General features: G+C 37.0%; 1 protein-coding gene across 1 annotated transcript in view; it reads right to left on the minus strand.

Moving 5' to 3' along the window:
- LOC107560027 (E3 ubiquitin-protein ligase DTX1-like) overlaps nucleotides 1-13,321 on the minus strand; it is an 18,544-nt gene extending 5,223 nt beyond the window's left edge. The window contains exons 1-2 of the mRNA XM_016244085.1: nucleotides 13,122-13,321; nucleotides 10,792-11,546 (exon numbers count right to left, since the gene is read on the minus strand). Of these exons, the coding sequence (XP_016099571.1) occupies nucleotides 10,792-11,047 (256 nt within the window). The 5' untranslated portion in view covers nucleotides 11,048-11,546; nucleotides 13,122-13,321. The remainder of the gene's footprint in view (nucleotides 1-10,791; nucleotides 11,547-13,121) is intronic.
- Nucleotides 13,322-17,119: the final 3,798 nt, after the last annotated feature.

The raw sequence follows: 17,119 nt of genomic DNA on the forward strand, positions 1-17,119 counted from the left end.
CACACACACACACACACACACACACACACACACACACACACTCACTCTCTCCCTCTCACACACACACACACACACACAAACACACACACACACACACAGACTCACACACACACACACACACAGATTTTCTCCTCATCTGTCCTCTTCCCTGAACCCAAACCTCACACTGGTTTCCGCTCTCTCTTCCTGTCAGTCTGTCTGGACCGCAGGTGGTTTTCTCTCATGGCATCAGACTTTTGATGGACAAAATTAAGTCTGGACCAATGTGCAGCTTATTCTGGTTAAGAACTGCTCACTTAGAAAGTTTATTTTTTATAAAAATTGGCTTTTTTATACATTTTTGGAAAATTAACACATTTATACTTTTTATACTAGAATATTTTATTGGGTATAAATTGAGAGTAAAACATATTTTTAATAATAGATCACAAATGAGTGGAAAAGTCAAAGGGTCTTTGAATATTGCTGTATTTTTATATATTTTTTTCTTTGAATATTTGTATAATTTATTTCAGTTAATGATGATTTTATTATGAGAAAAATAAGATATGATAAAATAGTTGTAAAATTATATATATTTATATATTAGTGCTGTCAAACGATTACTTGCATCCAAAATAAAAGTTTGTTTACATAATATATTTATGTGTACTGTGTATATTTATTACGTACACAGAAAAATATGTTTTAAAATTTTGTAATCCTTATAAATCACAAACGAATGGAAACGTCACGGGGACTTTGAATATTGTTGTGAACAAAGGTGGGCCTTCAGGTATCCGAGTACAGATACAGATATGGAAAATTTCACCATTGCAACAGATACAGATAGTGGCTTCACTGCACTGGCCCTGTGAGGCTGCTAGTTAGCAGAGAGTTACTGCAGAGCTTGCAGTTCAGCTGCAACACAAAAAGACTTACAGTTTTTTTCGATTGCTAAATGACAGTGGGCACAACTGGAGCTACATGTGCAAAACTCTAACTACAGTCTGCACAGCAGCAGTTCATGTGGACCAAACTCTAGTTCGTTTTTCATTGCTTGAACACAGTTTTCAAAACTCTACACACTTATCCCATGACTTTAACCACATATTTTATTATGAGAAAAATAAGATATGATAAAATAGTTGTAAAATTATATATATTTATATATTAGTGCTGTCAAACGATTACTTGCATCCAAAATAAAAGTTTGTTTAAATAATATATTTATGTGTACTGTGTATATTTATTACGTACACAGAAAAATATTGTAATCCTTATAAATCACAAACGAATGGAAACGTCACGGGGACTTTGAATATTGTTGTGAACAAAGGTGGGCCTTCAGGTATCCGAGTACAGATACAGATATGGAAAATTTCACCATTGCAACAGATACAGATAGTGGCTTCACTGCACTGGCCCTGTGAGGCTGCTAGTTAGCAGAGAGTTACTGCAGAGCTTGCAGTTCAGCTGCAACACAAAAAGACTTAAAAGACTCGAGCTGTAAGCCATAAGAGCAGAACACACACACACAGACAGATGCATCGCGAGCGTCTGTGCTAAAGGAAGCTGGTCCAACAAAGTCCACTTCAGTAAACAACACACACACACACACACACACACACACACACACATATACCGTATGAAGTACTACAGTAAACTCAGAGGTACAGTAGATGCTTTGCAGTGATGCACAGTATTTCAGATAAGACCACTGTATTTCCGGCAAGAGAAAACCAAAATGCGTTATCTCACAGATGCTCATGCACATATTCAGTGGAAAACCCCATCATAAACCAGAGCGGTTCAACACCTCCACTTTTCTCACACGCTATCTGTGGGCGGAGCCTCCAATCAAACTATCTGGGGGCGGAGCTTGTAATTTTGATGCCTTCAAAACATGTCAGAAGGATTTTTATTTAAGATGAGCTGAGTGTAAATCAAAGAATTATGTGAAACAGGGTTATTATAGTTATCTAAAACTAAACCCCATAAGAAAACATTGAAACAAAAATAAAATTTAAAAATGAACTTATTTTATTTCAACTAGTTGCCATGGAAACATTTCTCATTTTCATTTAGTTAAACTTGAAGTACAAAAATAATTATGAATGAAATAAACGGATAACACTACATAGGCAACAATAACTAATAAAAATGACAAAATTACTACATCTTTGAAAACAGAAGTTTTAGTAAGTTTTTAATAAGATGAAAACAGAAAATACAAAAACAAACTAATTCAAAATACAAAAAAAAACTATTAAACTATTTCTCAGAACTAAAATAACACTGGGTGATATTAATCAAAGACTTTGACATCACTTGCATTTTCTTTAAGAAATGTAAATAAATAAATCTAGTTTTCTGGTTTGTTTTCCAGTTGCTGTATTGCTAAGAAGAACAGTTAATGTACATTAGTTATGTAATAAAAAGCATACAATAAATGGAATGAAATATAATAAAAATATAATAAAATGCAGTTTTTATAAATATTTTTAATTACATTTAATTTTTATATTTTACATTTTCATTTTAGTTTTGTATTTTTAATTTTTCATAATAAAAATATAATAGATTCAATTTTTATTAATATTTAGAATTGCTTTTTATTTATATTTTACATTTTCTTTTTGATTTTAGTAAAAGTTTTGTGTTTTTGTCATTCATTTTAATGTCAGTTAAAGACTTTTTGGATGGTTTTAATTTTATTCAACAATAATAATCCTGTTTCAAACTTTGTGTCAGAAAGTAAAATAGTAGAACTAAAGGACGTGGCATGTTCTGCCTGATTAAAATTCACCTTGAGACTGCAGTTCCTTCTAAGAGCACCTTTGGCTGTCATTCCTAATGAGCAAAGTGGAAACTGTGGCCGTACGCTACTCCATTCTGGATCGGCCGCATGGGGAGCTGCTGCCAAAAAGCATCTGGCTGATATTATTAATCTCCCCAGTCAAGACAAGACAAGTGCTGACCAGACAGAGAGAGAGAGAGAGAGAGAGAGAGAGAGAGAGAGAGACAGAGAGACAGAGAGAGAGAGAGAGAGAGAGAGACAGACAGAGAGAAAGAGAGAGAGAGAGAGAGAGAGAGAGAGAGAGACAGAGAGACAGAGAGAGAGAGAGACAGACAGACAGAGAGAAAGAGAGAGAGAGCGAGGAGGAGGGGGGGGGGGGTCTTGGCTCTCCCACATAACCTTTACAGGTTAATTGTTTTAAAATGCTTCAGTGTACAAACTCTGCGCATGATATTAATACACAAAAGGTTGCAGTAATGAACTGCCCTGCAAGTTCAACAACTCATCTGTCAGACGGCCGGTAAAATACACACGACTCCTAAAGCTGCTGTGTCTGATGGGGCTATCTGTGGGCATGACGAATAGAAGATGAGGGGGAGGAGCAACAAGGAAACCTGTTTGGAAACCATCAAAATTTTTCACAATATGATTTGTTTCATTAACGGTGCAGACATTAACGTAAACGTAAACTAGTATTCAAAAGTTTAGGGTCATTTTAGAGGTAGTTTTAGGTCTATTCTGTTCATTAAGGCAGCATTTTTTTGACCAAAAATTCTGTAAAAATGTGAAATATTATTAGAATGTAAAATAACTGTTTTCTATGTCAAAATATTGTAAAATGTAATTTATTGCTGTGATTTTCAGCATCATTACTGCAGTCTTCAGTGTCACGTGATCTTCAGAAATCATTCTAATATGCTGATTTGCTGCTCAAGAAACATTTCTGATTATTATATTTTTGTGGAAACTGTGATACATTTTATTTTTCAGGATTCACAGATGAACGGAAAGTTCAAAAGAACAGCATTTACTTGAAAGAGAAATCTTTATAAATGTATTTACTCTCTAGTCACTTTTCATCAATTTAATGCATCCTTGATGAATAAAAGTATTTTGAACCCGAACTTTTGAACCCTTATTGTGTTTTCTGGGAAACTGCTCTCCACACGTTACCTGTACAGACAGTCACACTCCTAAGTTTCATTCTCAGTAAGAATACACAGGTATGAGACTCTATTCACGTAAATGTCCTACAAACAACACTTGCACAACACAAACCTGTACTCAAAGAGCACACTGACACACTCGTGACCACACACCACATACATAAGCCTTCGAGAGTTCACAAATCACTTTCTCACGGACAAAACAGATCTGTGAAAATCTTAACATGTCAACTGATCGTCTCTGAGGTAAACCGAAAGATCACAGCCAAAGACAATCATGCAAAACACCTGACCCCTCCACCTCTAGAATCGACTAGAAACACGTCCCGTCTACTTTCTGGCAGATAAATTATTTGACAGCAGCATGAAGGGCAAAAAGCATCCAGATGCATAAAACAAACTTCATGACCAAGCAGAAACGCCAGCCAAGCGGCTGCTTTGGCACTGGACTGAAAAAAAAAGCTAATCTAATCTTATTATGACTATAGAGCTCACCTACTAGCATCTGCCTTTCAGCCAATCAGATATCACATAGCCTAATTAATATTCATGACACAAAGTGGCTGGCCAACCAGGGACCACAGGCTATTATGATTAAATTAAGAGTCACAAAAAATTAGCCACACTGATTTTCAATATGTTTGCCATGGCATGTTGTTTTATTTTATTTCATTTGCTATGAAATATTAGTAAATTAGTGGATTTATCTCTGCCCCTGTTGACTGACGATCATGGTTTGTGGGGTCAATTTATAATGTTTTTCAGCAATATGAGTGACAGTGATTGTCCTGCAAAAATAATTATGCAAATAAGCAGCTATGTGATGCCTGCTGCAGTTCGTTATCCAGCAGAATGTTTATTTTTAGCAGCAAGAAAACTGATTCCTATTCCTAATTCTTATTTTTCCATCCTATTTTCTTTTTTGTTTTTTAAGAACTGTTGATTATAATCAATATGTTCTCTTATTATATGCGCAATAAGAAATAAGTCGCCAATCCCAAAATGCTGAAATTACTATTAAAATAATAATAAAGATGTAGAGAATATTTTGCTGAATAATGTAAGTGGTTAAATGTACTTGCACCTCGGCTTTTATGCTTTTATGACGGAAGATTAATATAAACACAGCCCACTGTGAACATCCTTGTAATTCACTTCAACCTTGAATGATTATTTTAGGTTCAAGTGGTCTGTGTGTGTAAGGAACTTCGAAGAATCAATTCAAGAGAGAATCGCAATGCATTCGCGGAAATCGCAGAATCGATCCACGAACCGATTTATCATCGCACCCCTAATAATCAATAATAATAATAATAATCTGAATTTCTACAGCTATTGTTATGCAACCCATCGTTAATGTTAGATGTTGTAGGGTATGCTACTACTAGCAAATAACAGTACATTTCCTCGAAAGTTCACATTTACCTTTATGCATGTGGCAGATGCATGCGACTTACATTGCAATCAAGCTATAGCCTACATTTTTCGAATTCTGCATACCCTGGGACTCAAACCCATGACATTGGCATTGTTAGTGTCATGCACTAATGTTTGTGCTACAGGAAGACTGCATAACGGGTCAGTTCAGTTTTTAGGTCAGTTTTGTTTTTAATATTGATTGACTGATTATTAATATTGACTGGCGGATCCTACACGCCCTTCAATACAGTATATCTCTGGCCTGCTGTAAAGTACACACTTCACACCAGTCAACTGAACAAAACAAATGATTACAGTGTCACTTTTCAAATCTGTGTGAGACGTGTAAGAGAAGACGTCTACAATGCTGCAGAAAACCACAGGCTCTCTTCTGAGACGAACAGATCAATTCAGTCTGGCCAGAGATCAAACCCCATCCAAACACACACAATCACATCTCACACTGCCGTTCATCACACACACACACACACACACTCATGTTGTGTTTCCATGTTTTATGGGGACTCTCCATAGGTGTAATGGTTTTTATACTGTACAAACTGTATGTGCTATTGCCCTACACCAACCCTACCCCTAAACCTACCCCTCACAGGAAACTTTGTGCATTTTTACTTTCTCAAAAAAACTCATTCTGTATGATTTATAAGCTTGTTTCCTCATGGGGACCTCAAAAAATGTCCCCACAGGTCAAAATTTACTAGTATTACTATCCTTGTGGGGACATTTGGTCCCCATAACGTGATAAATACCAGGTACACACACACACACACACACACACAAAGAGCAGTCATTCCTTATCAAAGATGTGATGAAATCTCTAACAGTGAGTAATAAAGTTGAGTGTGATCATCATCCGGCTCCAGACATGAATGATTCCTCAAATCATGAGAGCTGTGCTGCTACTTTAGCATTTCCACCAGCTGGACCAGAAAACAGCTGAACAAAACCCTAGGAACCACATTGCAACATGCAAAAACAACAAAGAAAAATTTGCAACAATAGCAACGCCCTGGCAACCACACACACACAGCACCACCGCAACTGCATAGCAACACCCTGACAACCAGTCAGAACCACCTAACTACTGCACAGCAACATGTTAAATAAAGAGAAGAAAACCTTAGCAAATGCATAAAAACATGCTTAAAATCACCAGACAGCACATAGCAACACCCTGGTAAACAATAAGAACAAACTGCCACTGCATAGTAGCATACTAAAAATGAGAAATCCCTAGCAACTGCATAAAAACATGCTTAAAAACACCTTAGAAACCACACAGCAATGCCCTGGCAACCATCCACAGCACCACAGCAACTGCATAGTGACACTCTGATAACCAATCTGAACCCCTTAGTGACTACATAACAACATGCTAAAAAAAATTTAGAAAACCCTGGCAACTGCATAAAAACATGCTTAAAAACACCTTAGAAACCACATAGCAATGCCCTGGCAACCATCCACAGCAACTGCATAGCAACACTCTGGCAACCGATATGAACACCCTGGCTACTAAATAGCAACATGCAAGAAACAAACATAGCAACACCCTGGAAACAATCCACAGCACCACAGCAACTGCATAGCGACACTCTGGTAACCAATCTGAACCCCTTAGTGACTACACAACAACATGCTAAAAAAAACATTTAGAAAACCCTGGCAACTGCATAAAAACATGCTTAAAACCACCTTAGAAAACCACTTAGTAATGTCCTGGCAACATTACACAGCACTATTGCAACTACATAGCAACACCCTGACAATCAGTCAGAACACACTAAATACTGTTCTACATGTAACGTGCTAAAAAAAACAACAGCATTAAAAATGACCAAAAACGTCCTTAACAACCACATAGCAATGCCCTGGCAACCAGTCACAATGCCCTAACATCTCAGTAGAGACGAGCAGCACTTTCATCAAACTCTTTTCTACATGTATTGTATCCCACGTGAAATAAGGCTGAGGAAACGAGCAGTTCTGGTCTTGTAATTTTCTCTGAAGGGCTGAGTGAAGTCAGTATGACCTTAGCAACAGCTGCTGTTTATTAGACTCAGTCCCATACTTCATACGTACTGCACATGAGGAAACCTCAATGAAAATCACACATATCCAAGCAGTAAGGGAGGGACACCAGCATCACACACACACACACACAGACACACACACACACAGAGAGATCTCAGAACTCTACAGCCTATTAAGAGAGCTCCATCTGGAAGAACCAGGACACCTAAAATAAGCAAGCATACATTCAATCCAGAATATTACACAAGTGCTCCAAAATTGTACACACACAAACACATTTGGGCCTATAAAGGCAAAATGCTGTAACTACGACAATACAGAGAAATGTCTATTCATTATTACTTTTTGATGATTTTACATCAGATTTCTGATCAAAGTTGAGTCGAACCCATCTAGTCTAAGAGACCAGATTTCACTCATGACTCAGTACTGACTAAATGTAGTAGTTTATGCTGGTTTATGCTACTTAGTACAGTCACTATGTTGTTCTGCATCAAACATAATGAAGCTGTCTGAATAGGAATTGCTGGCTAAATTAATTGATAAAATGTACACCTGCCAAAGGCTTAAATGGAAATGAAATAATCTATTAGTATATTTCATTAAAATATAAACTAGTTTAGAAGTTTTCACTGCAAAAATGTGTTTTATTACTCAGTATGTTTGTCTTGTTTTACTGTACAAATCAGGGTTATTTTAGTTAACTAAAACAATTCTTTTTTCTTTTTTGAAATAAAATAAATATTAACTCAAATAAAATAAAATATATAAAAAAATCACTTATTCTTATGCAACATTTCTCATTTTTATTTAGTTTAACTTGATGTACTAAAATAAAAATTAATAAAAAAGTATATATATAGACATAAAAACAACAAAAAAATGACAAATTCATGATTATCTATTTACTATCACTTTTCACCATTTCTGTAGCACAGTAAATAAGGTCTCTAGTGAAACATAACAAATAACAAAAACACACAACATGAAAGCAGAAAATATATAAATAAAATCTAATTTATTTAAAAATATTAACAAAAACTACAATATATCTCAATGACACTAAAATAACACTGGTACAAATATCTAAACATTTTTAAATCAAGAAACGTTTATGTGAGAAGGTAATAAGTCTTTTTTCCCTTTTTCTTTTGGAAAATAATAGCTAAATGAATTTAATAAAAACATCAGCCACATTGGTCAGAAAAAATAAACTTCATTCAAAGAGAAAACAAGTTTTAGTTTTCTTACCCCACTGACAGATATTTGTTATTGTTTAAAGCATAAAGTCACTTAATTTTGATCTTTTTTTTCTTCAGAAAAAGACTAATCATATGTGTCTTTTGCTTCTTAATCCCCAAGTACCTTAATTTAAGAATGTTTAGATATTTTACTGAAAAACGAGACAAAAACACTTTCATTTTGCAGTGTAATACTGCGGTTTCGAAGCAGCCAGCATCCAGATCACATGGCAGCGACATCAAAGCTGATGTGTGCCTTCTTTAAAAGTCCTTTCTCTTTGATCTAGTCGATACAGGATACAGGAACATTTACTCAACCAATGCGAGTCAGAGGTCTGGACCATCTGTTTGTCTGACCAAACTCTGAAGGAAAACATGAATTTTGAAATACTTTTTAGTGATGTTGTTGCCATAGAAATGGAAATTTTCACACTCAAAAGCTGTACTGTAATGAACACCAACATGCACCAAAATAACACACAGCTCGGTTTTCCACAGAGCATCCCACGTGTCCTAATTTAACCCTGAACCATTCTACTTTAGGTCCTTTGTTCTCTCATAAGGGAAAACAGTGGCCTGCGGCAATGGCATCATACGAACAGAGAGCCCTGGGGACGCGCCGATCTGTGTGTGTGCGTGTGTGTGTGTGTATGCGTGTGTGGGGAGAGAGACTGTCTTCAGAGAGTATCTGCTCTTGGTAGGAACTGCACAGCTTTCCCAAACAATCCAAAAACCCTCAAGTTGTCTTTGTTCATCTAGCTGACTTCAAATGCAACGTACCGCAAACACACGCATGCATTCATGCACTATCACACGAGTTCTTCCCTCAAACGATCCATTCAGTCTCTCTGCTGATGCACTTCTGCTGAACGTTTAACCTTGAAAGGTGTGCTTTTGGTGTGTGGGAACTGGTTAGAAACTAGTCTACACATTTAGTGCGCTCAAGTCCTCCTGGGAAGTTCGTATTTACGAGTTGGGATGTCGTAATTATGACAACAGATGCGAGTCACTTTGATTGGAGCAAGATGGCAATGTACTATTTTCTTGCTTAATTTTTTGTAGACTACTTCTATAAAATGATGAGTAAAGAATGCACACTATGTGTGTTTTTGCTTTTTTTGTGCATTTATTCTATATCTGAAGGTGCTGTAAAATTTAATCATACAGTATTTTATTGTAATTGCATAGTACTATGATATTTTGTATATGCAACTTAGCTAGTTTTATTGTAAATTTAAAAAATGCATTCAGTTGGGGGCGTGCCAGTGAGAAAATATGGCGGATGCAATAGACGCAGATTATTGTTGTGGCTAGAAGGGATGCAGCTACGGCCAGAAGTGACGCAAGTCTTGCAAAATCTATATTGCATCACTTCCAGCCATGGCTGTATCCCTTCTAGTCACAACCGAGTACAATAAGAGATCTGAAACTCCGCCCACTCCCATGAATGCACTGCATATGACATAATTGCGCTGATCTCCCTACGCTCTCAAAATACTAAAATATTTGTATATATATATGCATATTTTGCAATAAACTTAAAATACATTGTATCTATAGATACAACCAAAAACGTTCAATTAATAGTTTTACATTTCTCCGTCATATATCTTTCGCAGTGCTTCATGGGATTGTAGTTCTTTTCCTCATTTAAGTTGTTAAATTCACAGTCTTGTATCTTGGTATTTTTTTTCTGCTTTTCAAATACTTTTGTGCTTCAAATCAAAGTTTGTCAAGTTGTGATTATCCTCATAGCTGGTTGGTTTGGTTCATGGCGTGTAACAATTTAACGAAGACTTTTTAAAAATCCCTATGGGAAAAATGAATGGGAAAAATAATTTCGGAACCAGCGGCACTGAAAAAGTGGGCGGGTGCTATGCAGTCTATTGGCGATTGGTTCTTTATCTAGAAGGTGGAGCTTATTCTTAATATATCTAAAGTCTTTGCTTGAACACACCTGACTCCCAACTTGAGTTGAATGCACCAAAAGTTCAGAGTTTCTGAATCGTAATTACAACTTGAATGGCGTTCAAGTGCATTCAACTCATAAATTTGCGAACTTATTTGAACGCACCGTTTCACATTCAATTCAAATCCACATTACATAAGTAAACATGTCTCTGTGACTCACCTGTGTCTTGTCTGAACTGATGCATGGACTGCAGGTCTATGACGTAGGGTGCGAGCTGTGGATCCACCTGCCCCAATATGACGGTCCCTCGTGCGTCTCCCTTCAGGACGTTTTCGATGTGATGACAAACGGCGGCGCTGTACGACCTCCAGCGGCCGTGTTCGTTCAGCCATTCCCAAACCACCACCCTAGCCATGCTCTGAGACGAGTATCCGCCTCCCAGCGACACCAGCACTCCAGAGCCGGGTCGAGCCATTTGATTCAACTCCACACCAACAGCAAACAGAATGGCTTTCGTCCCAATATATGGAGGGAATAAAGTTCCAAGAGAAAGTTCTTAATGAAAACACATTGTGAACATTCAGAACTCTTGATTTTGCCGAAGAAAGATCCCTCAAACTGCAGAAGTCAATGCACGTCCTACAGCAAAACAAATTAGACGCTGCTCAGTTCACATGAGGGATTCGCCGCTGTAATTGAATTTGCCCACAAAAACTAGATTAGTCTCTAGTATTCCAGCTCTGGAAGTAATCATGCTCTCCAAAGAAACTCCTCCTCAGAAGAATAATCCAAAATAGATGATCTGAGATATGCAGCGAGGAGTCCAAACACTGTTAGTGATGCTCAGATAATCCTGCAGTCCTGAAGTCCAGTTTTCTGGTCTAGATCCCGTTGAATGAGAACACGCTGCTCTTGATCAGGACTCCCAGTTTCTGCATCCACATACTGATTAGATACGCAACAGTATTGCGTATCTAATGGAACAGGCAGAAAAACAGAGAGAGAAAATCAGCGCAAAAATATATATATAATCAATTTATTTGAAGGTTCCACTAAATAGTTATCATTAAAAATTCTCAAGAATTATTACCATTAAAAATTATAATTAATTTATCATTGACTGCTGTGCTCTCTCTCGCTCTCTCTCTCTCTATATATATATTTATTTATTTTTTGGCATTTTTATGTTGCAGTAACACCACTTGCATTAAGATCTGTGATTGCTTTCATGCTAAATTATTAAATTACGTTGTTTTTTATATTTTAATTTATATATATTTTTTTAATAAAATGCATTTTTTTAAACTTGAAAATGATGCATTATTAAACGTTTATTTATATTCATGTCATGATTTCTTGTATTTTTAATACACTTACATAGTTATAAGATCATATGTTATTTCAAGTAGCCTAGCAGGTGTGTGTTTTTATATAGTTTTTACAAGAATTGTTTTCATTGCAGTTTGACTTTTGCCATCAGTAGGTTATACTGTGAACTGCACCTGCCGAAACCACACGCAGAACCTGTAGGAAATCATGACAGACATATGCATGTGAAAACACATACAGAGAGAGAGAGAGAGAGAGAGAGAGAGAGAGAGAGAGAGAGAGAACAGATGGTTTAACCATTATAAATTAATAACAACATTTGTGCTGCAACTGAAAGGCTGTGACTTCACAATATTTGCAATAACTACAACTAGGGAGAGATCCCTCTTCTCCTGGTACGCATGAGCCTAACGAAAGATCCTGTATTAGTGATCAATAACTGCAGATCTCTGATGATTCATATGCTAAACTCATCATAACAAACCCGTGCTGTTTTAAGCGCAACCCAGACCAGAATAAAGCGGGTGCGATCGCATGTGGCCTCAGATCTGGTCTATCATAACCCGAACATCTGTCTGAGATCCGTTTATACGCGGAGAGCCGGTTCTGCTCATAAACCAGCTCTCGATCCATCTTCATTTACGAACAAATGATCTCGTTCCTCTCCATATGGGCTCCAGATCCGCGTCTCCTCCGGATTTGACCCGATCCGTTCATCAGAATCTCATCAGTGCATCACACCGAATCAGATGGGAAGATTTTCTCCAGCAAAGCGTTATAACCCGAACATCTGTCTGAGATCCGTTTATACGCGGAGAGCCGGTTCTGCTCATAAACCAGCTCTCGATTCATCTTCATTTACGAACAAATGATCTCGTTCCTCTCCATATGGGCTCCAGATCCGCGTCTCCTCCGGATTTGACCCGATCCGTTCATCAGAATCTCATCAGTGCATCACACCGAATCAGATGGGAAGATTTTCTCCAGCAAAGCGTTTCGCGCAGGTCTGGTCAAAGCGAGGATTCCTTGCTAGATATGAAATCAGGGAATATGTGCGCTCACGGATCTCTAGGAATAAACGGGACGCACATGAGCCAAGATGAATTCATTTATCCAGGCTCATCCTGAATACGACATCTCACATGCATTCGCATTCGTGTGAGGCAGAGCCTGCTATACCACAGCATGGACGCAGAAAGGATGAAAAAGGAATCAGTCACCTGTGATGTGAAGCGTCTCCGCCGAACCGTGACGACGAACCGGTCCAGAATAAAGGACCCCAAAACGACTGAATGAGCGAAGCGTTTCCTAGATCACATTCATGACTCTAAACGAGCAGATGAGTCGGAATTCACCGTGTTCTGCTTTATATGAGCTCTATTGGCTGTTGCTCGTGTTGTGCGCATCCTCCGCCGCGCGACTGTTGCTCATGCGTGCGCTCGCGCGCGCGCAGCTCTATTTACCGAAACAGCTTCAGCATGAGAAAATCAGATTTTCCGTCCAGATGAACTCGTGCATGACTTCCACCACTCAGAAATCCCATAAAGAGACGCGTAGTATATATCTGACTAATATAGTAGTCATATTGCTTATATAAAAAATATAGGATATGTATAATAATGCGCATAGCCTAATAAATTATAAAACATGACTAAAACAAAAGCAATAATAATAACATTACAAGGTTTCATTTGCCAACATTAGTTAAATACATTAGTAAACATGAATTAACAATGAATGCTTCTATTGCACTTCTTAACCCTCTGGTGTTGTTCGGTCATTTTAGACTTTTAAAAATTAAAAAAACTTCTTCATCGGAATGGTATACGAAACTCGCTATGTGACCAAAAAACAAACAAACAAACAAAAAAAAAAACCGTGGGCTTGATTCGAAAAAGCTAAATGTTCATTAAAAAAACGCCACACTTGTTTTGACGCCATCGGAAATGAATGGGAAATACGCAAAAATAAAAAAAATGTATGTGTACAATCTATAAATCATTCACGATGCAGAAAAAAGTGCACAGCAATGAAGGGGTGACACTAAAATATCAAGAGTACAAAACAGACACACACACACACACACACACACACACACACACACACACACACACACACACACACACACACACACACACACACACACAAATGAACTGCTGTGGCTGTAACAATATGGATTTCTGTTCATTTGGGTTACATTTTTGTTGATCTTTGATGTTATATGTAACAAAATGTCTTTCTGCGATCAGGTTTGACTGTAGTAAAGTGAATGCAAAAACTGACATTTCAACCCCCAATCCCCCCCCCCCCCAAAAAAAAAGGGAGAATTATATATATCCACAACTTAAAGGGGTGGTTGACTGCGATTTCACTTTTTTAACGTGCGTTAGTGTGTAATGATGCTGTCTGAGCATAAACAATATCTGCAAAGTTATGAAGCTGAAAGTTCAATGCAAACGGAGATATCTTCTTTTAAAATGTTCACAACACCATGCTTGTTAGTGTGGTACTACTTTATATAAAAAGTAGTTAATAGTAACTTACTTTTCAGTCAAAAATGCCTGGTTAGTTTAAATATTTCTTCAATGCCAATGAAAATGCCAAAGCATCAAGCTTTGTGTGTCTGAAATGCAATCTAGAACAGCGTATGTAAGTGGTTTTCCATTTCCACGGCCTGGTAAGAGAAACAGTGATGTTTCTCGCTCCGCTTGAGTTCCCCTTACGAAAAAGAAGTTTATTCAAGTGTGCTATTAGTATACTTCTTTTAAACTAAAACATAGGAAAGTATACTTTTAGTCTACTTTTTATGTACTTCTCAGAAATATACTTAAAATGACATTTAAGTATACTTGACTTATACTTAGAAAAAGTCTAAATATATTTGAGCTATACTTGTGCTCCTAGAATCTACTTGCTGTATAAAACTACTAAACTAGTAGTTTACAGAGACTATACTTCAAAGTGTACTAAAAATGCTACTACAAGTATTTAATTAGTAAACTATCAGTATACCTATAAGTACCCATAACCTATCACTTTTAGTATAGTTGCAGTACAAACTAAACATTTTGATGTAAACTAGTGTACGCAAAGTTTACTACTGTTATACTTAAAGTATACTTAAAAGTATACTTTTATATACTAGAAAGTGGGCCAATTTAGTCCCAAGGAGTATTGAAATAGTACACTTACAAGTATACTACTAGTACACTGATATCTGTATACTTACTACATTAAGTATACTTAAAAATATACTTGAACTTTACTTCAGTATACTTAATAAAATAAACTTGAAGTATACTACTTTTTGGTAAGGGTCAGCATCGCTCACACTCTGATCTGAAGCACTGTAAGCATCAGTACCGGCGCTCCCTATACGCAGAGTACGCAGTTTGCGTAGGGTACCAACTCCCAGGGGGGCAGTTCTATATTAATATTACCATATACATACATACAAATCTAAAAATGAACAGATATATATTACATACATAAAAAAATCTGCTCCCGGGACCACCCTCACCTCATGTTTGCGGCTGAATACAAATGATCATAATTGATGGACAACTAGGCTATACCCGGGAAAAGACATGAGCACTTGAGCAGTCCAGCGCAGAGAAAAACAAAATAAAAAAGCCCAAGATGAAGCCCGTGCATCACTTTTAGCTACACTCTATAAAATGCTGGGTTGTTTCAACCTAACTTTGGGTCAAATATGAACTAACCCAACTTTTGGGTTAAAAATTGAATGTAAAAGTTTTACCCAACGGCTGGGTTAGTCCATATTTGACCCAAAGTTGGGTTGAAACAACCCAGCATTTTTTTAGAGTGTAATTTAAGTGAAACTTTTTCTCTCCTGTGAAACTTTTTTGGCTGTTGACGTTAACGCTAATAACGTGTCTTAGTGTCAGTAATAATTTCACCACCACCGCATCTGCCTTAATATTCTAGTTTCCATGACTTAAAATGCATTATATAAAAACAATGAGGCAATAATGATTGGTTAATTAATAATAATCATATGGTTTCAGTGAATAACACTGTTAAAATACATAATGTAATACAAAATAAACAATTTATGTACATTACATTCTTACAAATGCCTGCAAAGGGCGCCAAAGGCCTGATAATTGCTGTTGTTACACTTACGATCAAATCCTTGTTTAGTAATGAACAAACATTTAATTCAAACATCCACTTAATCTTTCATTTTTGGCCACCTTTTTGTGATAGAAATGCTACAGCCTCTTTAATTTCTTCGACAAAAACATGTGGACATCACAACCCTTACCAAAATTAACCATGGTTTTATCGTAGTAAAACTGCTTAATTTTCTTTTGTGTGATTTCTGAATGCTTGAGACTATAAAATCAATCAGACAACTGTATTAATAACATCATAGCCATAGGTAACTGTCTAGAGCTACAATTGTAATTTATATATAATACAATTTATTTATGTACTTTTATATAGTTTATTAAAGTTCTATTTTGATTCTTTATAGGTGTTTTTTTTTTACTTCAGTAATATTTGAGGGAGGGGGCACAACAATATAATCTGCTTAGGGCACCCATTTGGCCAGCAGCGGCCCTGTTAAGCACAGATGAGTGAAGTGATACTGACTGAGAAACATCTCAGTGCTGTCATACCGTACCCTCCTTCAGCAAGAACCTTCAGGGTCCGTTTAAAGACATTATGAGGCAGGATCCCAACAGGGTGACAAGAGGACTTTACGTTTGTATGGAAGTCAATGGTGGAGATGTTCATCAGTAGATATTTATATTACCGGAGTCTGCTATCATGAAGGGAAAAAAAACAGCTGTTTTTTTAAAGGGGTCATATGATGTTGCTAAAAAGAACATCATGTTGTGTATTTGGTGTAATGAAATGTGTTTATGCGGTTTAAGGTTCAAAAAACACATTATTTTCCACATACTGTACGTTATTGTTTCTCCTCTATGCCCCACCTTTCTGAAATTTTTACAAAGCTCATCGGTCTGAAAAGCGAGATGTGCTCTGATTGGCCAGCTATCCAGTGCATTGTGATTGGCCGAATACCTCAAGCGTGTGACGGAAATGTTACGCCCCTTACCATACTGTGATGCCGTGTCCGGCCGGAGCGACAAGACAAAAACATTAAAACCCATTACAAACGAGGCATTTGTTGCATCCAGTGGAGACATAATTATGGATTATAATGACTTATACTGTCTTTTTACAC

Source organism: Sinocyclocheilus grahami, unplaced genomic scaffold (genome assembly GCF_001515645.1).
Source record: "Sinocyclocheilus grahami isolate Dianchi unplaced genomic scaffold, SAMN03320097.WGS_v1.1 scaffold708.1, whole genome shotgun sequence".
NCBI lineage: Eukaryota > Metazoa > Chordata > Actinopteri > Cypriniformes > Cyprinidae > Sinocyclocheilus > Sinocyclocheilus grahami.